Below are 22,635 nucleotides of genomic sequence, written 5' to 3'. Positions count from 1 at the left end.
TAACAAACGTTGCCATTTAAATAGGAATAAAAGTACAGATTCCCATGAAAATAAGTCTAATCATATAAGAACTTGGAATTCTTTTAAAGATAGAAGCATAGATGCCATCCTGAACACAGTACACATGGAGTTCTGTTCTGTGTGTAGATAATTTCTGCAGTGTTCTCTTGCAAAAAGCTCATCCTGTTGCCAGATCCCTCAAGATAATGTATTTGCAACTGTGTACTAGTCAGCAACCTCCTGAAATGTGCCTGTGCTATTAAACTACTCTGTGCCATTAGTCACACTCTCAGGTGAAACCCACGTAGGAGTTTCCAGACTCCACAGCCTGCTTTTTCTGATAAATGAAACCTACATTCCAGCCAAGCTATTTGCCCTTCTTTTTTACTGTGTTTGTTACATTTGAGCTGATAAGCCAACAAGGATCAACATTTACTAACCTGGTTAACACCTTCTCTGAATATATTTTATATCATGTTGATTTTAATGAACAGTGATGTTCCTGAAGACAGACTTTCAAAGCATTACCTACATTTCCTCAACGAATCCCGACCACATTCAGAAGAACCAGTTTGCTTATTATACAGTGTCACTCATGATGGCACTCCATCCCTTCTCTCTAGTCTCGTCCTTGATACCCCCACATGCCCCTAGACTCTAGCGCAGCCCACTTGCTCATAAAATTCTCCCTGCTGGGTTCCTTCAAGCACCAGAGCCTTTGGACATTGGAGGTCTTCTTCAAGAATCCTTCCTAATGTCACTCCATGTCCCTGATAGCTTTCTATCCTGGGGTCCCTCTCAAAATCAGATTGGAGTCAAGCCCTCCTCCGAAGTCTCCTAAATTGGTAATCCTTGAGCGTTCCTTATTGTATTGTGGTTGCCAGACTAGTCTTTTTCTCTGCTCCTTGACTAAACTTCCCAAGGTCAGACATCTTGGTCTCCCCAGAGAACTGATGTACAATGAGCAGAATAGGATGGGTTGTTGGCATTTTACTTTCAGAGGGCGTGTACCCTTGAAGTGTCTTACTTTAAAACATCTTAATTCATGGGAACTGTTAGAGGAAGGCAAGGTTCAGATTCCTTAAAAACAAAGAACAGACTATAGTCTATCGTAGAAAGTATTTCTGTCCCAATTTAAAAAAAAATCAGATAAAACAGTTATTTTAATGCAGTATATCAGACTTTTACTAAGCATCATTGAAATATTTTGTGAGACATAATTTGACTAGATATGAATAACAACAAGATAAAAATAACAGTGCCTGGTTTTGGTTCTTCCCCTTGTTTGAGAGTAATGGACCTTTAATTTTATATATTGTCTGTTTTTTTAAAATTTCCCCATTCCTAGTACTCTTTGTGATTTAATCACACACACACACACACACACACACACACACACACACACACACACAGAAAGAGAGAGAGAGAGAGAGAGAGAGAGAGAGAGAGAGAGAGAGATGCTAATGTTCTGAGACACTATTAGAATTTGTGTGTCTCTGATTAAAATTAACAATGCAATACTGAAGAGAAATTTGCATTATTATCTAATAAATGTGGATATGTATGCTATGATACTTCTGACTTCAGTCCTTAAAAGTCTGGTTTAGTAAGTGTCACCAAATGGGATTTATAACATAAAATAAATGCTAGATGCTACAGAGTGGAAACAATGACTATATATGGGTGTTGGGATTACTTATAACTTTTAAAATTGATTATTTGTTGTAATTGTCTATAATGTATGTACAGTAGTTATATAATAACAATATATATGAACACACAAATTCTGACATTGACCAGATTTAAACGATAATTGTCAATTACCCGCTTAACTTTGTATTAGGCAGAGAAGTTAAGAGAGTTTCAGCATTTTCTAGTCCCTTAAAAATATTCTGTGATGAGGTGGTGATTCTCAGGTGAGGAGTTCTGAGATTATAAATTCCTTGAATATAAGGAAAAAGTTACAGTTTCATCTTGGATGCCAGAACCTCTCCCATACAGATGTGAATTAAGTAACTATTACTTTGGTGTGTTCCTAGAGCAGTGGTTCTCAGCTGCGGTGACCTTGCTCCCAGGCATTTGCCAATGCTTGCGGACATTTTGAGTGGCCAGAACTGGGGAGAGTTGGGTGTGCTACTGATGTTTGTGAGTAGAGAATATGAAGCTTGCTGAACCTTGTGCAAAATGTAGGGCAGTTCCCTCCTCCCCGCAAAGAAGAATTATCTGACCCTGAACCTCAATAGAGGTGATGGCTGAGAAACACTGTTGGAGTAACTGTGAATAGCTTGATCTCAATAGTAGTGTTGGTCCTTAGCTTTAAAATACATCCCTTAGGAATTTCTATGAGTCTGTCAATAACAGGAACATTCACTGAAGCACAGCTTCAGGCTTGCACATGAAACTTGAAGCTGAGAGTAAACGTGAAGTGGTTGTGTTGGGGAAGGGAGTTAGTAGAAGACGACAGTATACTGGACTTGGGAGAAGAAAGAGTTATCTATTTTAAGAACAAATACGAGGGTTCCTTTCAGCAGAACTCTTGCCATATTTTTCTTGCAACAGAAACTTAAGGTCTTTTTCATATTCAACCAAGGAGCTTTCAATTACTGTGAACAAGAGTTTGACCTGAGCTGAAAGTCCAAGCTGCCAGGCTTGGAGGCACATGGGGTGCAAAGGGCACTGGGTTGGGTGGCAGTGGGTTGCTGCACAGCTGGGCAGTGGTTGTCTGTGTGGGAATTTCAGCCTGAGAACCCTTAACAGCAGTCATTGTGCTCACCTTTTCCCTTTTAGGGTAGCAGGAGGGCTCCAATGGATTTCCCATATTCATGTTAAAATGGTAGCTGCCTTCAGATAATATTTGTGTTTTGGAACTCTGTCTGGTCTGCCTGTGAGCTTTCTGTGTGAGCTTTCTTAGCTCAGGGACCCTGTGGGCTTCCCGAGCCAAGCATTTTCTGAACTTTCTATCTCGCACAGGAGAGCTCAAGAGAAATATAAACCTGTCAAATTAGGAAGAAACAAACTGACAAAAAATGAAGGGGTAGATAGGAGAAAGCAGTGAAATTAAATCATGCCACCCAGGTTTTAAACAACTAAATCTAGAGATAGAGATAAGGGTAGATAGGCAACAGAGATAATCAAGAAAAAGTCATCTTAACATTAACCTAAAAAATTTACAAAATCCTTACGTTGAGTTTATAAGAAGAAAGGCCTTGAATTATTGCATTCCATCTAGATTTCATCACAAGGGCACAACCGGTTCAAAACGACAGGGAGAGAGAATCATCTCAGGATTTAGAATGTGATATGTTCACTTTCAGGTTCTGCAGAATCTCCTATTGCATAATAGCAATGCAGACTTCAGATAATATCTTCCGCATATATTTATTTATACAATAGAAAATGCCAGACCTATACTCATGTCCACAAGCCGACTTTATGTTGTATTTAAATCTGGTTTGGTTTAAGAGGGTTGAAAATTTAAATTTAAGAGAAGAGTAATCCCGATAAGAGGGGGGGAAGATGCTTTCTAAAATTTTAAGGGATTTTTTCCAAAGGATATCGTGGTCTATGTCACTCGTTGAGAAAAGAATATTTTATTCAATGCCAAAATATCTAAGCTATCAGAAGAGAGAAGAATTCAAAGACTATCTCTTCAGCTGAAGCTGGGTTCACATACAAAGCTCAGAAAAAAAAAGTTTTATTCCATGTTTAATCTTCAACAGAACCTCAATTTTTGCTTATTTAAAAGATGCTTTGAGGTAAGTAAGGATAAACTTGCCATAGGATATATATATCGGTTAGTTTCTATATCTCCTATGTAGTTAAAAAAATTTAACATGTTGAAATCCAAAGTGCCAGAATGATATACCTACACGAATGGTCTTTTTAACACATTACATGACACGGAAAAATCAACCAGCCCTCAGACTGCACCAAGCTTTGATGGTTACCGCGTACATTTTATATGAACTTAGGATTCATGTTTAGTAAAATTTAGTATGTATGTTATGCGCGGAAAGGGCTGCCTGGTTGAATCCTGCCCATTACGGTTTTCAACTTGCCATTAAAAAAGAAAAGAAAAGACCCCCTTCTCCTTGTGCCAACACTCACAGTCCCCCCTGAGAGGAAAATGAATACGAATGGGGATCCATCCTTTTGGTTCTCCCGAGATATTTACTTAGAACGATGGCACATAGTATTGCCCATGTGAGTGTGCACCGGACAGAGTATGTAGGTCATTAGGAAGCAGAGGAAGGAAGGTTGACCCGTAAGTGGCCAGGTGGAGCAAACCCCTGCCCTAGGTGACAGCTAGCGAGAGCTGGAGACTGCGCTGCGCTCCGGGTGTGCGCACCGGGGAGCTGGCCCCACGCGGCCTCCTGTTCCCGCCGCCCGGTGGGAGCGGGGGTGGGGGGCGGAGTGGGCAGGGCCTTCGGGTAAAACGATACGTTTGCCCACAGTTTCGTCCAGCACGGCAGGAGCCGGGAGCGAGGGGGACCCCAGGTTTTCCCAGCGCGTCTGTTGCTTTGCATTCTCGGAACTCCCGGAGCCAACGCTAAGGGGCACCAGAGGCTCGGGCTGCAGCGGCCGCCTCCGGGGCAGCCCGGCAGCCCGCTGCTGCGGAAGTCCTGGCGGTAGCGAAGCCGGACTCAGTGGGGGCTGGGGCGCACCCCTTCCGAGGGGGGGGGGTCCCGGGGGTCTGGGATGCTCCAGATACGAGGAGGAATCCTCCGTGGTCAGGACGTCGAACCGGGAGCAGAGCGCTAGGCGGCCACCCCCGGTAGCCCAGGTCGTCTTAACTGTTTTTTCCTGAGACCCTGTGAGGTTGCCTGTAACCTCCTAATTTTATTTTGGAATATGTCGCTGTAACATACGCAGCTACGACTGTAGATAACAGGTGCGCGCACACACACAGCATCCCTTCCAAACACTAAAATCATCTGACAATTCAATACACTGGAGGCTGTTGATCTCCAGTTGTCTGGGGCTCCCTAGGCACCTGCAGAGAGCAAATGTCCTCTCCTGTCTTGTCCAGGCCATTCGTATTTACTCTCTTGCCCCCATCCTTTCATCTGACCTCCATCATTCCTTAGTGGAGAAGGCAGTACCCAGACCCTCGCCCCGCCGGAAACCTCCCAAGTGCCGCCCGCCCGCCTGCCGCTCGGACTTTCTCCGGAGGCAGAGCGGGAGCGGGAAATGCTGTAGACATTAGCCGGCATCCTCGGCCGTGCGCTCGGCAATCTGACCTCGGTCAGTGGGAGCAGAAGAGAAAACCCTAAAGCGGCCTCGGAGCTCCGGCGGGGCCCGCGGGCGCAGCCGGCCCCCACCCCGCCGGCCCCCACCCCGCCGGCCCCCGAGCGTCCTCGCCCTCCCGCTGCGCCCGGGGCCCAGTCCGGTGCCAATGCGCCAGGATGGAGAGATCTCCGCGCGGGAGGAGATGACGCAAAAGCCAGTGCTCCCCCCCAAAAAAGTGTTTCTCCAGGACGAAGATGGCGGCAACTTAGCCGGGGACTGAAGATGACTGTGGCTCTCGGGAGGCCCAGCCCAGGCGATTCGGCCCCGAGGTCCGGGGGAGGCGGCGTCAGCAGTCGGAGCCCGGCCGCGGCGGCGCCCGCGGGCAGACCTGCGGCGGCGGCGGCGGCGGCGGCGGCGGCGGCGGCGGCGGCGGCAGTAGTTCGAGCGCGGGGTGGGGGGTGGGGGGGAGGGAGAGCCCTGCCGGCGGCGGCTGCCCAGGCTCCGGACTCGGGGAGAGCGAGCGAGAAGTAGGAGCAGGCGGAGGAGGAGAGAAAGGAGAAGGAGAGGAAGGAGGAGGAAGAGGAGGAGGAGGAGGAGGAGGAGGAGGAGAGGAGCGGAGCTGGGGAGGCGCTCTGGTCGCCGTCAGTGGGCAGCGGAGACGCGGCATGCCCCTGGCAGGGGAGAGCGGGCTGTCCTCAGCGGGGCCATGGGGACCCGCGCTGTGACAATGCCTGGGTGAGAGAGGATCAGCGCCAGCCACCCCGCCACCTCCACCATCACCTCCTGCACTCAGCTCACCACCGGCCACCAGCCCCTGCCTCCTCCGACTGCCTCTCTCTCTCTCTCTCTCTCTCTCTCTCTCTCTCTCTCTCCCTCTTTCTCTCTCTCTCTCTCTCCATTATTGTTTTCCACTCTACAGACGATGGGGTCGGCTTATGATTAGGTCGGGAGCAAGTCAGATCTTCCTCCAAAGATTGGTAATATTTATGTAGGCAAAAAGAGAAAGGAGAAAGAGAGAGAGAGAGGGAGAGAGAGAGAGAGAGAGAGAGAGAGAGAGAGAGAGAGAGAGAACCGGGAGGAGGGGATAAGGAAATTAAACCCTTTAAGTCAATGCATATTGTGGTGACACCGGCACAGGAGCCCTCACGGTGGAGTCGGCCAGGGCTGTGCGTTCCCAAAATATGACCAGGGGTGCTTGGATGTGTCGGCAGTATGACGACGGCTTAAAAATCTGGTTGGCCGCACCCCGGGAGAACGAGAAACCGTTCATCGATTCAGAGAGGGCTCAGAAATGGCGACTGTCTCTGGCATCTCTCTTGTTTTTCACAGTCCTGCTCTCTGATCACTTGTGGTTCTGCGCCGAGGCCAAGCTGACCCGGGCCCGGGACAAGGAGCAGCAGCAGCAGCAGCAACATCAGCAGCATCAGCAGCAGCAGCGGCAGCAGCAGCAGCGGCAGCGGCAGCAGCAGCAGCAGCAGCAGCAGCGGCAGCGGCAGCAGGAGCCCTCCTGGCCCGCGCTCCTGGCGAGCATGGGGGAGTCCTCGCCCGCCGCCCAGGCGCACAGACTCCTCTCCGCCTCCTCGTCCCCCACCCTGCCCCCCTCCCCGGGAGACGGCGGCGGCGGCAAGGGCGACCGAGGCAAAAACAACCGGAGCAAGGCTCTTTTTCTAGGAAACTCTGCCAAACCGCTGTGGCGCCTGGAGACTTGTTACCCCCAGGGCGCCTCTTCGGGCCAGTGCTTCACGGTGGAGAGCGCGGACGCCGTGTGCGCCAGGAACTGGAGTCGGGGGGTGGCAGCCGCGGGGGAGGAGCAGCAGGTGAGGGGGACGCATCCAACTCCGCTCTGGAACTTGTCAGATTTTTACCTTTCGTTTTGTAATTCCTACACACTTTGGGAATTGTTCTCGGGGTTATCCAGTCCCAACACTTTGAACTGTAGTCTGGATGTGGTGCTCAAGGAGGGCGGCGAGATGGCCACTTGCCGGCAGTGCGTCGAGGCTTACCAAGACTACGACCACCACGCTCAGGAGAAATACGAAGAGTTTGAGAGTGTGCTCCATAAATATTTACAGTCGGAGGAGTACTCGGTGAAATCCTGTCCTGAAGACTGTAAGGTAGGAACAGTGGTTTTTTTTTTTTTTTTTTTCCCCTCCTCTTGAGCTTTACTGTCTGTGTGTTTGGCCGGAGACGTCCTCTAGAGTTTTAAAATAGTTTTTTTTTTTTTTTTTTTGACTCTGGTTTTGTTACTTCACTTGTTGTTTTTGTGGTTAGGAGGGCCTGACTTGCTTAAGTTGGGAACACCTTGAGGATTGCCGGTGGACTGGTGCCTTCTGGGAATCCTTGGAAGCTCAGGAAAGACCCTGGCGTTCTGAGATGATAAAGCTGATGCTTTGCTATCTGTTACATCTATGCAGTTGGTTCAAACTCTGTTACCATTTTTTTTTAATGGAATTTGAATGCAGCTTGTTAGGAAGACAGATGGAACTGGATACTGATGACCCCAGATAAAATCAGTCAGTGACAGGCATGTGTGGTTTGGCTTATGGACCTGCACACATGTTCTCTCTGATATAGTGACATCATTAAGTTGGTTGGCCAGAGGGACAAAAGAAAGTGTTTGTAGTTGTTTATGCAGGAAGAATGAAAAAGCATTTTACTTGTTTCACAGGGGTAATTCTGGTTGTTTGGGAAGTATGGAGGCCTACCTAAGTGTATTTATTCACCATAAGTTTCCTGTTTTCTCTTAGACATTTGTATAATAACTGATCTGAGACTCATTATGAGTAGAAAGTTTTATTTAAATATCTGGTGATCGATGAACAGTGTGAGCTAATTTAACACACCTTACGTAATTAGCTTTAATTATCAGGATCCTCTACAGAAGTGCTAAATGGCAAATGCTAGATGCTATGAGCTCCTTAATAGAGTGCATTATATTCAGCCTCTTCCTGTTGAATATAATAATGGATATAATACTTGCTGATTGACAAAGGAGAAGCCAATGCAAGTTTCTTAAGAAATGGTCAATGTAATTAATCAAGGGCGCCAGTGCCAGTAGAAGTGTCTCTGTCCGTGGTGCTGAAATGAGATTTGCCCCAGAGCTCTGTTGAAGATGAATATACTGCAGTGACCTTTTAGTAGGGAAGAAATGATGACAGAATCTCAATAAGCCTTTATGTTTCATCCCAGGGGTAATCTCTTAAACAGCACAAGAAAATACTATTGCTTTTCAGAAGAAAAAAATACACCACAGTCTCTTCCTTTCTCTTGACTACTCCCCCAAGTCCACTCAGAAACAGAACTGTCCCTCTTCTGCCTCACTTACTTTGTATTGGGGAAGTGTAATCAAGGGCAGTATGGATCAAAGGCTTTTGTGATACTTTGACTAGAGAACTGGGCAAAGGGATACCTGTTTAAAATGAACATAGTTCAAGGGCTGTATTTTACTTTGGATTGATTAATTGTGCTTTTGACAATTAAGCTAAACTCAAACTAAACTTGCTTTGTCAACATTCTTTAAAAGACTAGAAATAGGGCTTCTTTTCAGATAGTAATACTGAGTTTACAACATTAATCTGGAATGCTACTTCACTAGATAAAGGGATCTTAAACTTTCTGTTTTTCTTAAACATACCACTATAACTCATGCCTGGGGATCAAACTTACTCTTAATGGCAGAAGTTAATGAATGACTAGCATATTTATTGCATAGTTATTTATTTTGACAAGATATGTTGCCTCAGAATTGTAAAGATAAGGACACTCATGTGTCTGCTAATTACACTGCTAATAAAAAGGTTGCAAAAATTTCACTGTAGTTATGTTCAAAAGTGGTAGCTTGTAATAATATAATTTTGTTTGCTTCCCTGAATGCAAACTTTTATAGAAATTTCTAGTAATCCCAATTTGCATAGGACAGTATTTAAAACATAGTCTGTATTTTCAATAGACGGCAACATATTTTCAGATAAACATGTCAAATAGATTTTTGTTCAAATACCCAGATTTTAAATATATGTAAATGTTTATCTTCTCCTTGACCTGACATAAATCTCAACTTTATAACTATGTTATCATTCATCGCTATAAAGTATAGTATAGGTTAAACTAACTTGTGATGTTGTAAACTACTTCTGTATTGTGTATCTGTATAAAATAGTCATCGTTAACTGCATACACAAAAGCATATTATACAAATATCAGTTCCTTTTCTTCACATGGAAAAGTAAATACAGACAATTGAATTTCTTATCTCCACCACACAGAATTTGTTACCCAGGATGTCTTGGAGCTATTTCTTGGTTGTGTGATTTCAGTTGATTTGTCAATCTGACATATTTATTCCACAGTAACTGTTTTCAAAAATTACAGTTTCAAATTTAAGGTGTCAGTGTTTTTGGTTGATAACTCACAAATCAATTGCTTAGTTTTTTAGTTTAATGTATGATTTGTTTATGATTCTGCAAAGGCCACAAACATATCCAAATACAAATTATGTTATATGGCTTCAAATGCTACTTGCACACATTTGAAAGATGTGTGTGAGTTATTTCTAAACATACTTATTTCAAACTTATAATTATGAAATGAGGACTATCATCAAGGGCCTTGTTCAGAATATACATTCTATGTGAAATTTTCCATATTTTAAGGTAGCCACAAAGTCCTAGGCTACATTAAAAGTAAATGCATTATATTTCTGGGATTGGTAATGTATTCATGAAAAAATCCAGTTTTGATAGTTTATAAATATATTTACAGAGTTATAGACATAAAATACTTAATGATATTAGGTATACAAACTATTGTAATTCATATTTTAGGATAAATATACTAACTTTATTGTACTGATATATAATCAAATGATCAATGCAGTTATTTCTAGCTTTTAAAAGTTAGGACATATATTAATTACCTTCTAGTTTTATATTCTAGTCCCCCCCCCCCATTTAGAAAACTGCCAACAGCATGTATGTGTAAAATTAAACTAGATTAAATTTAATTTCTGTTTAACTTTTTAAAAAGGCTTTTTGATCCATTATGTTGAAAAAAAAACCTTACTATTAATCTAATACAATAATAAGGTCTTGAGTCCAAAGTAATTGGAGATCAAATACAGCTTGGATTTACTTTAGCAAACCTTTGTATTTCAACATATAATAGAAATCATTTGTATCCAAGAAAATTTCTTACTATTCTGAGAAATAGCTGGTTTAATTTTTTTAAAGAAAATATACACATTTATCTAGGAAGTAATTTATGAAAAAATAAAGAATAAAAATTATTGCATGTGTCATTTACATTATAACATTCAAGCTGCTATATTACATAAAGCAGCAAAAATTATATGACAGTGATTCACAGTGTTTTTCAAAATAGTGTTTTTTGATATGTTTAATAAGAATCTAACAGATATTTAAAAAATTTTAAGCTAGGTGATATTATTAAAAATATAATGTTCTAAGATATAAAATTACGTATGTACATGATGAACATACTTGATTTTTTTTACTTAAATGAAGATTTTCCCTTAAATATGCCATTCTTTAGCTTGTAAGCACTCTTGAAAATCTGTATTATAAAAATTACAAAAATGTATATATTATAAAAATTAATGTTATAAAATGTGTAAAAATTGTATACATATATTATATATGTATATAAATATACTTAGGGAATACAAAATTCTGTGTGAGCAGGTGAGTTTTTGTTACTGCTAGTTTTATTTACTTACTATACCTTAAGACAGATGGTCAGCGAAAGCAGGTTTGAGGTTAGATTCTAACATAAATCATTACATCATCTGTATTTTAGTTCTGTCGGCACAAGTCTAATCTTTATACTCTCAATATATGCATTCTCATATTTTTAGTTTTATAGTCTCATATTAAAGCAGATTCTATTGCCTATTTTTATTTAACAGACATTGACTAAAGAGATGCTCTGCCAGTGTTAGGCATGTGTAACAATTCTGATAATTGAAGCTTTCTGTAATATTTGCAGGAACCACTTACAAACAGTAACCAATTTGATAACGTAGAATTTGGGTTACATAATTTGCAGTTTGAAAAAAAGGCATTTCTTAAGTTCTTATTTATTTTGGTGTCATGCACTATAAATTCTTAAGAAATAATATTTTTAAAGAAAATCAAATATCCTACAATTCTTTCTACTAAAATATTATTTTGCTGTTGATTAAGTGCAATTGAGGGTATTATGACACTGTTCAGAAGTGTGGAATGAATCTGCAAATACGACTTTTTATATTCTACCATTTAATTATTTTCATCTGAAAAATCAAATAGTCTAACCATGCAGATGATCACTTTAACCATTAATAAGGTAATTTATAAGATGAACACCATGATCATAATCATTTTTATGATCCAGATTTTTTATTTATTATGTTTTTGCTCTGTATGCAACTACTGATTTATGATCTGTGTTTTATTTTTATAGGGAAACACCCCAAAATTTATCTTAATATTAGATGCCTGTTTTATAGACTATCTTAATATTAGATGCTTGTTTTATAGACTAAAGAACAAATATTTTTACTTTGAGCTTGTAACTGGGTCAGATTAGTAGCTATATAGGGCATATCCACAAAGTTTCAATAATTGCCGTTATACATTGGTTAATCACTGTAATTAGATGAAGTTGGTGTCTGCATATGCAAGGTGAATTAAGTGTGAAGGAAAGGAGATCAAAGAATTCTTTCAGCCCAGTGCTCCCCCACATACATATCATAATACATTAAGATATCTTTTCTTGCTAAGTTGATTATGCAAGAACAAATATACACATAACTACTTCAAACAAGAGAACATTTGGTTTGAATTATCTGACCTGTTGCTTTAATTTCCATTCCTAATTTCCTGTTTAAATCTTTATCTTCTATATCAACCTCACATGAACTCAGCACCAAACATTTTGTCATTTGTTTTATTTATATTGATATATACTGTGGAGATGGTTCTTCAATATCAGTGAACATTTAGGCTGGATCATGGTCCTTGGGGTCACGCTGGAATGTCCCGGGGATCTGTGAAGAAGATCTTAGTGCCAAAGAGATTCTGATTTCATTGGTCTGGCTTGTGTCACGGGCTTGGCATTTCTAGTTTTCCTGGTGACTCTCATGTGATGAGAATGGAGCTCAGATATTTTTGAAAAGTGGGAGAGGTAACAGGACATAGCCAGAGTGCAGGGGAGCAAATATGTAGCAACTAGATTGAGGGAATAGATGAAAAATGATCCAGCTGGGTGAAAAGGGAAAGAGATATGCCCAGAAAGAACGTGGAGAGAAGGAGTTGGATGCAGAGAAGACCAGAGATTTGAGGATGGGCCCATTGGCTATGGCAATTCTTTCTTTTAGGGAGAACTGGGTCACCATACTAGTGTTCAATAATGGGCTGATCACATGAGCGCAGAACTCAATGATTATCTTCCTGAGACTGATCAGCTATTTGATTAGAGGAGCCCCAGTCTCATTACTTTTGTCTGTAATTTTAGCCTATGTAAATGGCTAAAGTTCAGACTTTTTAAAAAGTACATGGTTGGTTGTGAGAGAAAACATTTTGGCTTTTCATAGCATTAAATAATTAATTAATTTTATCAATCCTAGGAAATTATAATTCTTTTTCACTTCTATTGTAACGATAAGCCATGGTTTTTTTGTTTGTTTTTGTTTTTTTAACTTATTTCTATACTACTGTAGTAACTGCTTGACATTCATAAGCAGTCACGGATTACAACAGCTTAATTTAGGAATTAGTTTTAAGAGGATCTTATTGTTCTGTTTGGAAATGATTGTAATATGAATCATTTCATTTTTAACATTTTAGATTATAAGATGCTGTGAAACATTAAATTTCAGTTTTATCTCATAGGAATTAAATGTAATTACAATCCAAATAATGGAATTTCTTTAATGAAATGTAAATTTACTCTGATTCTTTACAACTGGAAACAAGAGATAGTTAACATTTGTCTTTCTTTAGTAATAAATAATTCCCAATTTGCAGTACGTATTGTGTTGGACTACATGAAAATATTTAATCCTTGGTTGTTTAAAGTGTGAAAAGGTAATGATTAATCCCCACCACCCCTCGGTAGTCTGTTTCTACATTCAATCATCTATAGACAAAATGTCGTCTCAGCTACCAGAGACGGTAAAAAAAAAAAAAAAAAACAAAAAAACAAAAAAACAAAAAAAAGTTTTACAAACATGGAAGTTTACTGTCTGTCTCAACACTGTTACTGATTTTAGCAGTGGCAGTAGCATGTCCACACGTAAAACATGATGGGTAAATGCAAGTCGGTTCTATGGAAATGCCTGGGGATTAGGTGTGTCAGCTGCTTCACTCTGTATAAGAGGGAAAACGGGCTTTAGTGAAAACTGTGTCTCCACCCTCCAGTTTTCTTACCTTCCTCTCATGGCCCCTGGAAGCCGAATGTCCCGGCCTTGCGTCCCATGGGAAACGCAAAGTTAAGGGGTCTTTCTTTGTATCCCTACCGCCATCAAAAGTGATCAGTCTCTTTCTCACTGAACTACCACTGGCTTAGTTTATTTGAAAAAAAAATTGAACTCAGGTGTAAATGGACGATCATGACAACGGATTAGCTATTGCAGAAAATGACTTGAATCACTCGTAAGTTTAAGTGCTGGAGCAAACTTCAACAGTAGCTGTTTAATAAGCTTTAGAGCTCATCAGGAGTCAGAAACTTGTCTAATCCATTTAATCTTTGCATCATCTCTATATGAGGTAATTTTATCACAGATTTTACAGATGAGTAAAGTGAGGACATAGAGTTGACTATTCCAAGGTCAAACAGCCGGGCAGTTTTAAAGATCAAGTTTGGGGCGCCTGGGTGGCTCAGTTGGTTAAGCGTCTGACTTCGGCTCAGGTCATGATCTCACAGCTCATGAGTTCGAGCCCCGTGTTGGGCTCTGTGCTGACAGCTCGGAGCCTGGAACCTGCTTCGGACTCTGTGTCTCCCTCTCTCTCACTCCCCCTTCTGTGCTCATGCTCTGTCTCTCTCTGTCTCAAAGCTAAATAAACATTAAAAAAAAAATAAAGATCAAGTTCACTTTGTCACTTTAATGTATTTTCTTTTATTATGAGCATTACAAACATAACCAAGGAGTGAAAAGATCAGCATAATAAGTCCACATATACCTCCACGTCGATTTAACAACTGTTAAAAATGTTGCTGTAGGAAATAGCTCTAGGGAGATGTTCATGCTCAGTTGTGAAGGACCATATATCCCATGCTAAGGTCTTTGAGTTTTATTGTCTGTATGATAAAATATCAGGCAGGAATTTTAATCAAGAAGGATTCTTTTGGGATGCTTTGTTTTTCTCAAAAATTAGCTTTGGCAACAATGTGATAATAGGCAGGAACAGGGTGAAGTAATGCCAGAGAGATCTGTTCAGAATCTGCAGTATTCCTTAGGGGTAATATGATGGCTATAAGTCAGTATTCTTCATCAGAACTTTCTTAAAAATTTTTTTTTAACGTTTATTCATTTTTTGATAGATAGAGACAGAGCGTGAGTTGGGGAGGGGCAGAAAGAGGAGGAGACACAGAATCTGAAGCAGGCAGCTTCTGAACTGACAGCACAGAGCCAGACGCGGGGCTCAAACTCACGGACTGTGAAATCATGACCTGAGCTGAAGTCAGACGCTTAACCGACTGAGCCACCCAGGCGGCCCTTTCATCAGAACTTTCTATGACAAAATAAATGTTTTATACTCCACCCTGTCCAATATGGTAGCCCCTAGCTGTGTGTGGCTACTAAGCAGTTGAAATGTGGCTAGGGTGAATGAAGTTCTGAATTTTAAATTTTATTTAAACTTAAATTAGTCTACATTTAAATAGCCTCAGTGTCTAGTAGCTACCATGTTGGGCAGAATGACTACAGTGACTATGAAAGTGGAGAAGAAAGGCAAGATTCAGGAGCCTTTTCTCATTTCAAACTTTCCGACTGCAGAGGAAAGATGTGATTCAAAATTTATAAAAAGTGAGATTATGGATGTTGATACCTTCTGTTAATTAATTAATCAATTAACTGATGTTTGTTTATTTATTTATTTATTTATTTATTTATTTATTTACTTATTTATTTAGAGAATGTGATCAGGGGAGGGGCAGAGGGAAGGAGGGAGAGAGAGAGAATCCCAAGCAGGCTCTGTGCTGTCAGGGCAGAGCTTGACGTGGGTCTTGACCCCACAAACCTTGAGATCATGACCTGAGCCGTAATCAAGAGTCAGATGCCTAACTCAGTGAGCCACCCAGGAACCCTGGTGTTGATACCATTCGAAGAGATAAGAGATACAGAGGGAAGAATGAGTTGGAATTGAGATTGTTGAAAGAAACAAGGACTTCATTTTTATAGATAATGATAGCAGGAGATACCCAGTAGATCACACACCATGTGATAGGAAGTTTGGTGGTGAAGTTCACACTCTACAAATGCGTTTGATTTGGGAAGCTATGGACAGAGATTAGATGACTTAGCGAAAAATTATATGGACAGAAAGCCAAAGATGAATCCTGAGGAAGAACAATATCTGAGGGTTTGAGCTGAAAAGGGACCAGACAAGGAGACAGAGAAGAATGAGGAGGAATAAGAGTGAAGATGTGAGGGAGAAGGATGAATGTGCAAGAGAGAGGAGGGAGAGGGAGAAGCAGAGGAAGAGGGGACGGAGAAAGAATCACGAGAATGTGCTGATCTGAAAGGTATAGGGAAGGATTTTAAGAAAGGTGCAGAATCAGTCAAGAGTGTCTTACCTTGCAGATAGGACACATAGGATGAGCCCAGGACTAGGTCACTGGATTTGGCAATTATTTTCCTTATTGATTATGAGAGTAGTTTTGATAGATTGGTAGGGAGAGATGTCAAATTGTGATGGACTAAGGAATAAATTGGAGCTGAGATAAAGGCTCGTCTGAACTACTCTTCCTTAAGAGAGAAAAGAGGAGGAGAACGGGGTAGGTGGAAAGATGTGGAATTTAAAGAAATAAATATTTTATGATGCAATAAACTTTAGAATATTCATAACTTTTGATCTAGGACCCAGATAGGTATACGAGACAGAGAGTACCAGACTCACAAAAAAATGAGCGATGGCACCAGATCCCAAAGAAGAGGTGATAGGCTCCCATCTATTCTTAGCCTTGGGGAGGAGGAGAGGTTGTATCTGTGTGCATTCTGCTGTACATCTCAGATCCCTTGTTTTGTTTATATTTTGAACAAGAACAAAACTTTAATTTCAGAATGTCAGAAAACAAACAGATTTGTCATCTTGAATATGCTTAAATGTAGTAGGAAATTCATTTTCAAATAATATAAAATAACTACTGATTGTAAATATCAACAATTACATACTATGTGTTACTGTACACATTTTCTTTAGGAATGTGTTGCCCTGGGGTTTAATTGTGTGTTTAGGGAATCCGCTGAATTGAATGAGGCCGTTTCTTTATAGGATTTCTTTAAAAAATTATTGAATTAGAAATAGAAATTAATTTTAAACTGAAGAGAGAATACAGTATAATGGTTAAAAGAACAAATGAGGATAGTCTGGGTTCAGCTCTTTAGATTCACCATTTATTAGTTATATGTTATCACCTGAGTTACTTAAAATAGGGATTTTAGTATCTCTCTCTATAAGATGGTAATAGGGAAGAAATCAAAAGACTCCCATGCATATAAATATACCCAACCTAGGGCTTGATGATGCCCAACAAATGGTGACAAGTTATTAAAAGCCATGGGGGGAAAAGCTATGAGAAAATCAGTAAAATTAACATAGTCTTCTCTTGAGATCTCACAGACATTTTCTGGTAAACAACACTCATTTACCAGAGTTTTATAAGCAGACTTTTCATCTTGCATGATAACATTCTCAGCTTTATTACATCTACATTCCTTCTGCTTCTCTAGAAAGGTGAATAAATTATTGAACAATCCTACAATAAAACAGAAAACAAAAGTTCATCTGGAGAGAAAATATTCCATTCTTAAAGCTCGAGTTTTGCTCTATTTTAGGTGAAAAATGAACATGTGTTGGGTTTTAGACTGAGTGGATTCTCTTAGATTAGTCCAGGGGGATTTGAGCCCTTTTGTGCACGAATTGTTTTGAGAGGACAAGTGGGAAACCACTGTGATGATCTAACATCTCCTGGGACCCTATTGGTTAAAACAAAATTCTGGGGGAAACTTCTGTATTAAGTAGTTTGTGAGGCATTGGAAAGTGTTGCCTTCAAAATCCATTTTAAAAGATGAGGCTCTTTGCCCTGCTTTCTAGATACTTGGGTTTGTGTTTGTTTTTTGCGTCCCTGTAATTTTTTGCTCTGACCCACATTTACCCATTTAGCCATACTTAGTATTTTTATTGATTGGGAAAGGGAGTTGGGTAAAAGATTGCCTCGATACTGAACCAGAGCTAGCACAAAAGGCAAACATGGCAAGTGCCAAGATATAGAAACTGAATGGGGAGAATAAAAGACGGGCTGTGCATCGTGAGTGGGAACATGATTGCCCTGAGAAAGGGAAGACACAGAGAGACCCAGCAAGGTTCTTTAACTAGATAAAAATCATCATATGGAAGGGGAGACTTGTTATCCAGTACTTTGCATGGCTCTAGGCTCTGTATATGGGTGTTTTGTGCAGGAATATCTTTACTCTCTAAAAGAAAGAGTGTTCTATTAAAGGGTACAATGGAAACAGTTGCCTAAGGAAATGAGAGCACATTGCTACAGAAGATGTGCAAATGGGATGGGAGCGATCTGCGATCTGCTGTGACCCTACGGGGGCATCTTGCCCTCGTGTTGCTGGTTGACCAGACGATTTTAAATATTCCAAACAACAGCCTTCGGCATAAAATGAAGGACCCAGGAGAGATAACTTTGCGCAGTGAGATTGTACTTAGTGTCAATCCCTGTCAGAGAAAAATGATCTTACACAGAAAATATAACTATTTTCTTAGCCTAGCACCTTGCTCATAATAATAATACTTTGCAAAATAAAAGTCTTGACAATATCAACTTTAAATTATTTATTTTTTGGTTCCTATTCATATTGTTATCAGTCTGAATAACTTTTAAAAAGAACAAATCAACTACATATGCTTATCCTGAGGATATATAGGAATGGAGTTAGACTAATCTATAAGGAAATTTTTTTTTTTTTTTGGTTATTGCGGAGTTGCAAAAACATTTATCTTCTGTTATCTTCTGATCACAAACACATCAATCACTGTTACTAACTCTCAAGCAGGACTCAAAAACATGGTCAGACTGGGAAGGAAAAGGTGAATAATGACCTTTCTCTATTTGTTTTGTGGCACTTCTTTTCAGGCATTCACTCACCCCCCCATATCCAGTTCTTTGGGGATATTATCACCAGGAACAAAATTACTGTGTAAAATTGCACACTGCTATCGAATTGTACCCATTTATTATGTTTTTACCACAAACAAGCCCAATGCTGATAACTCTAACATTCCTATCTTGTTTATTCCCTACAACAATCCAATATCATGGGCAAAACTAGCTTTATCAGCAAATGGGGTGACAGTGACTGAGGTTTAGAGCAGTTAAGGAATGCGCTCAAGTTCTCACAGGTGAGTGTGGCATAGCCAGAATTCAAACCCAGTAGTATGTGGTGCTTAATATCAGAGACTTAACTTAGTTACTATATCACACTGTCACAAATTGTTGCTCATGTCTAGTTGTTTTGTTTTGTTTTTGTTTTCGCTTTTAGGGCGGAGAATGTGGGTGGAAAGCAGCTAGACTAGATGGAAAATAAAGTTCTTTTGCACATAAAAAGAAACACAAGACACTTCATCTAGATTTCTTGTTGCTGCAGCAGCTTGGTGTGGGGAATAAACAGGGCCTAAAAGATGAGTCAAGGTTCAGATTGCTGTTCCACCGGGTCCTATGAGCTAGGGGTGCTGCTATGCAGTTTGAAGCGTCACTGAGAGGAGGAGCAGGGCAGGTGGATAATAAAATGTAGCTGGCGAGTTTTCCTCTCAGCTCAAGCCACCCTGGAAGGAGATAATGGCTCTGTACTGCCAGGCTGAATAACACCCCTCTTCCTACTGTGTAGACACTGAGCTGGTAGGAAACATTGACAGGTTTGTCCTTCTAATCCAGTAATTAGCTTCTAATCAAAGCTGTCCTTCTAGTTCAGATCAACTGCCTGATAGAGATCTTGAGCTTAGTTTCCATAAAGCCCTGTGATATATTTAACCTTGGGAATCACAGTGACCCTAGATAAGCTGGGATCATTTGTCTGAAGAGAAACAACTGTTTTTAGAAAGGTCCTCTGAATCTTAAACCCTTAAAAACAGGATATCTCCTTCCCCGTAGTGACAACTGGGCTGGCTGCTAGGAGCCATTAGGCAAGAAGCTCTGTCTGGGGCACCTGTGCTTTCTGAGGCCGTGGCCTCAGCCCAAGTCCAAGGGAAGTCCTGGGGAAAAAGGAGGACACGCAAATGCAAATGACCTTGCTGTCATTGGAGCTGTGAGTCTCCCCATGGATCTGCTCTATGGAGGGCTGGCAGATTATGACAAGTTTCAGATATGTTCTGTGTGTCTCATGAAGTGTCTCAAAGGTATATTGAAATTTTGAGTCACTTAGGAGAAATGAATCCTTTTGTATCATTTCAGTTTGGAATTTTTAAACTTCAGTTTTATTCAGTGTGTCTGCAGATTCCAGTAAAGAAGAGGGCGTTCGAGTCTCAGTAAGCAAAATCCTTGTGGGCATAGTTGGATTTCAATGATGAATATGGATTATTTGTTTTTTTCAACTCTTATACTTGTTACCTGCTCAACCGTGGACTTGAATTCCCCTTTCAATTTTTTGCTTTTTTTTTAAAGATTATTAAAATAATTAGTTAAATCTTTAGGTATTTAGATATGTATATTTTTTGTTCTTAGGACTTAATGGATAAAATGGGCCAATCATGTATAATAGACTGTTTTACCTCCCAGGAGTCCAAAAGGCTATCTATCCATCTATCTATCATCTATCTATCTATCTATCTATTGTTTTTTGGCAAAAATAAGCATACTTTAAGAGTACCCAAACATTTTGTTCGTTGATTTATTTAGCCTTTGACCAATAATTTTCTCAAATCCAGATACTTCAAAATATGAGGAAGGTTTACAAAATCCATTGATATTTATAAGTCCCAAATCTTTAATCTTAACATCTTGTATGCGATATTAAGAACTCAAACCTTTTCATAATAAAAGTCTAAAATGTTTCCTTAAAGCTATAGTGATTAATTTTTGATGTTCCTCAATAATTTCATAAAAGGTAGAGATTTTTAAAAGGTCCAAATTGCGAGAGTAATTGTTAACTTTGATGAAGGGGCTCATCTTTGCCTGTCACGTGGTCCAGATGCGCAGCCCCACAGATGTGCTAGCTGGAGAGGAAACTGTCCTTTACTTCCCATGCTCCAGTGTCGATGCTGTAAGCTTTTCCTTGCTTCTATTTTGCTGTATCCACATATGAAAAGAAAAATAAGACCAATACATAACCACAGTTAAGACAAATAACATATTCCCAAAGACTTGAAATGGTGTATTGGTAATCAACATTTTTTTTAAATTTTTTTTTTTTTTTTTCAACGTTTATTTATTTTTGGGACAGAGAGAGACAGAGCATGAACGGGGCAGGGGCAGAGAGAGAGGGAGACACAGAATCGGAAACAGGCTCCAGGCTCTGAGCCATCAGCCCAGAGCCTGACGCGGGGCTCGAACTCACGGACCGCGAGATCGTGACCTGGCTGAAGTCGGACGCTTAACCGACTGCGCCACCCAGGCGCCCCGGTAATCAACATTTTTAATTCACGGTCTTTGTCAGAAACATGGTGCATCACCGCTGAGGAAATGATGTTCACTTCTCCAATATTACCTGTTAATTGGATGGATGTTTACTTTTCCCACAGTATCCACTTTAAACAGAGAAGTGTGAAAGCTAAGCAGTGCAAATTTGCATTTCTTTAATGACGTGATTATATTAATAATACTAAAACAATATAGCTAAAGGCACTATGCAGCACTCAACAATTTCCTTTTTTTCCCCCGAGTCAAGACTAAGGTAGATGAATTGTAGAAAAGGTGATTCGTGATAGATACGATTTAGGGGAAAAAACATATCTTCATCCAAATATATTAATTTATATTTAAAAAATGTTTGTTTTGAGAGAGAGAACACAAGGTTGGGGGGCGTGGGGGGGGGAGAGAGAGAGAGAGAGAGAGAGAGAGAGAGAGAGAGAGAGAGAAAGAAAGAAGAGAAGAGAATCCCAAACAGGCTCAGCGCTGACAGTGCAGAGCCCAACTTGGGGCTCGATCTTGCGAACTGTGAGATCGTGACCTGAGCCTAGATCAAGAGTTGGATGCTATACTAATTTATCTTAATGGCCCGACATTTGAAATACACAGGACCAGATGAAGTAGCTGAGTTCATGGTGCCACCAGATCAAGGAAAACATGTCATGGTATCTGAGAGTTCCCATTTTCTACCCCTGACCAATTACCACAGTATATGTTTGCCTGTGTAGTGCCGTGTCCATTCTGGGCAATTTTGAACTTATTCTTAGACTAAATTTTTAAAAACACCATGATAATATCTGATGCATTTCATGTCACTTGTTAAGGAGAGTCTCTCAAGGGGTAGTCTAACCAAGTTCCTGTGACTTCTCGGATTAATGGCTCAGGACTCTAGAAGTGCCCGTTCTTGTTGCAGAATGAGTAGGTACATCAGAGGGGCCAAATAAAGGTCCGCACAACAGAGAATGCATGCATTTTCTCAGAATGATCACAGAGATTATTTGCAGAGGATATGGTAATTGTCACCAGATGTGTTAAAGGATGCTGCATAAGGAACATTTTAATAATTTAATTTGTAATCATTGCCTCTGGGAATGCATTTTGTCATGAAATCTTTGTGTACTAAATAGGAAAAATTTGTGTAGGGACAAATGAATATTGCTTTCTAAAAAGGGATCTTTAGCGCAAACTGTTGTTGGATGGTCTGAGCACTATTATTATATGGCAGCAGTAATTTAGACACTGAGATAAAAGATATCCCACAGTGCACCTAGTTAAAAAAAGAATAAATAATCAGAAATGTCATCCTGTGTGACTCATAAATGGACATGCAAAAAAAGTAAATTTATATATAAACAGGATGATTATTAAAATAAGGAAAGGAGGGAATGTGAGAGAACACCCAGGAGAATACTGGCTTTTCTTTTTCGAGATGCACATAATTAAGAACAAGATTAAAGGCATGTAAATATCTTAATCCAGAAGCTGCAGTGCTCATAATGTGTTACTGAGAAAAACAATCTTGGTAACAAGTTTTCTTTTTCATATGGTCCCATT

General features: G+C 40.3%; 1 protein-coding gene across 1 annotated transcript in view; it reads left to right on the top strand.

The window, feature by feature from the left end:
- The first annotated feature begins 6,275 nt into the window (after positions 1-6,275).
- The window catches only part of NALF1 (NALCN channel auxiliary factor 1), a 628,937-nt gene continuing 612,577 nt past the window's right edge, over positions 6,276-22,635 (top strand). The window contains exon 1 of the mRNA XM_047865073.1: positions 6,276-7,343. Within this exon, the coding sequence (XP_047721029.1) occupies positions 6,411-7,343 (933 nt within the window). The 5' untranslated portion in view covers positions 6,276-6,410. The remainder of the gene's footprint in view (positions 7,344-22,635) is intronic.

This window comes from Prionailurus viverrinus, chromosome A1 (genome assembly GCF_022837055.1).
Source record: "Prionailurus viverrinus isolate Anna chromosome A1, UM_Priviv_1.0, whole genome shotgun sequence".
Taxonomy (NCBI): Eukaryota; Metazoa; Chordata; class Mammalia; order Carnivora; family Felidae; genus Prionailurus; species Prionailurus viverrinus.
The sequence above is the reverse complement of the archived record's forward strand: the minus strand, read 5'-3'. Positions and strand labels throughout refer to the sequence as shown.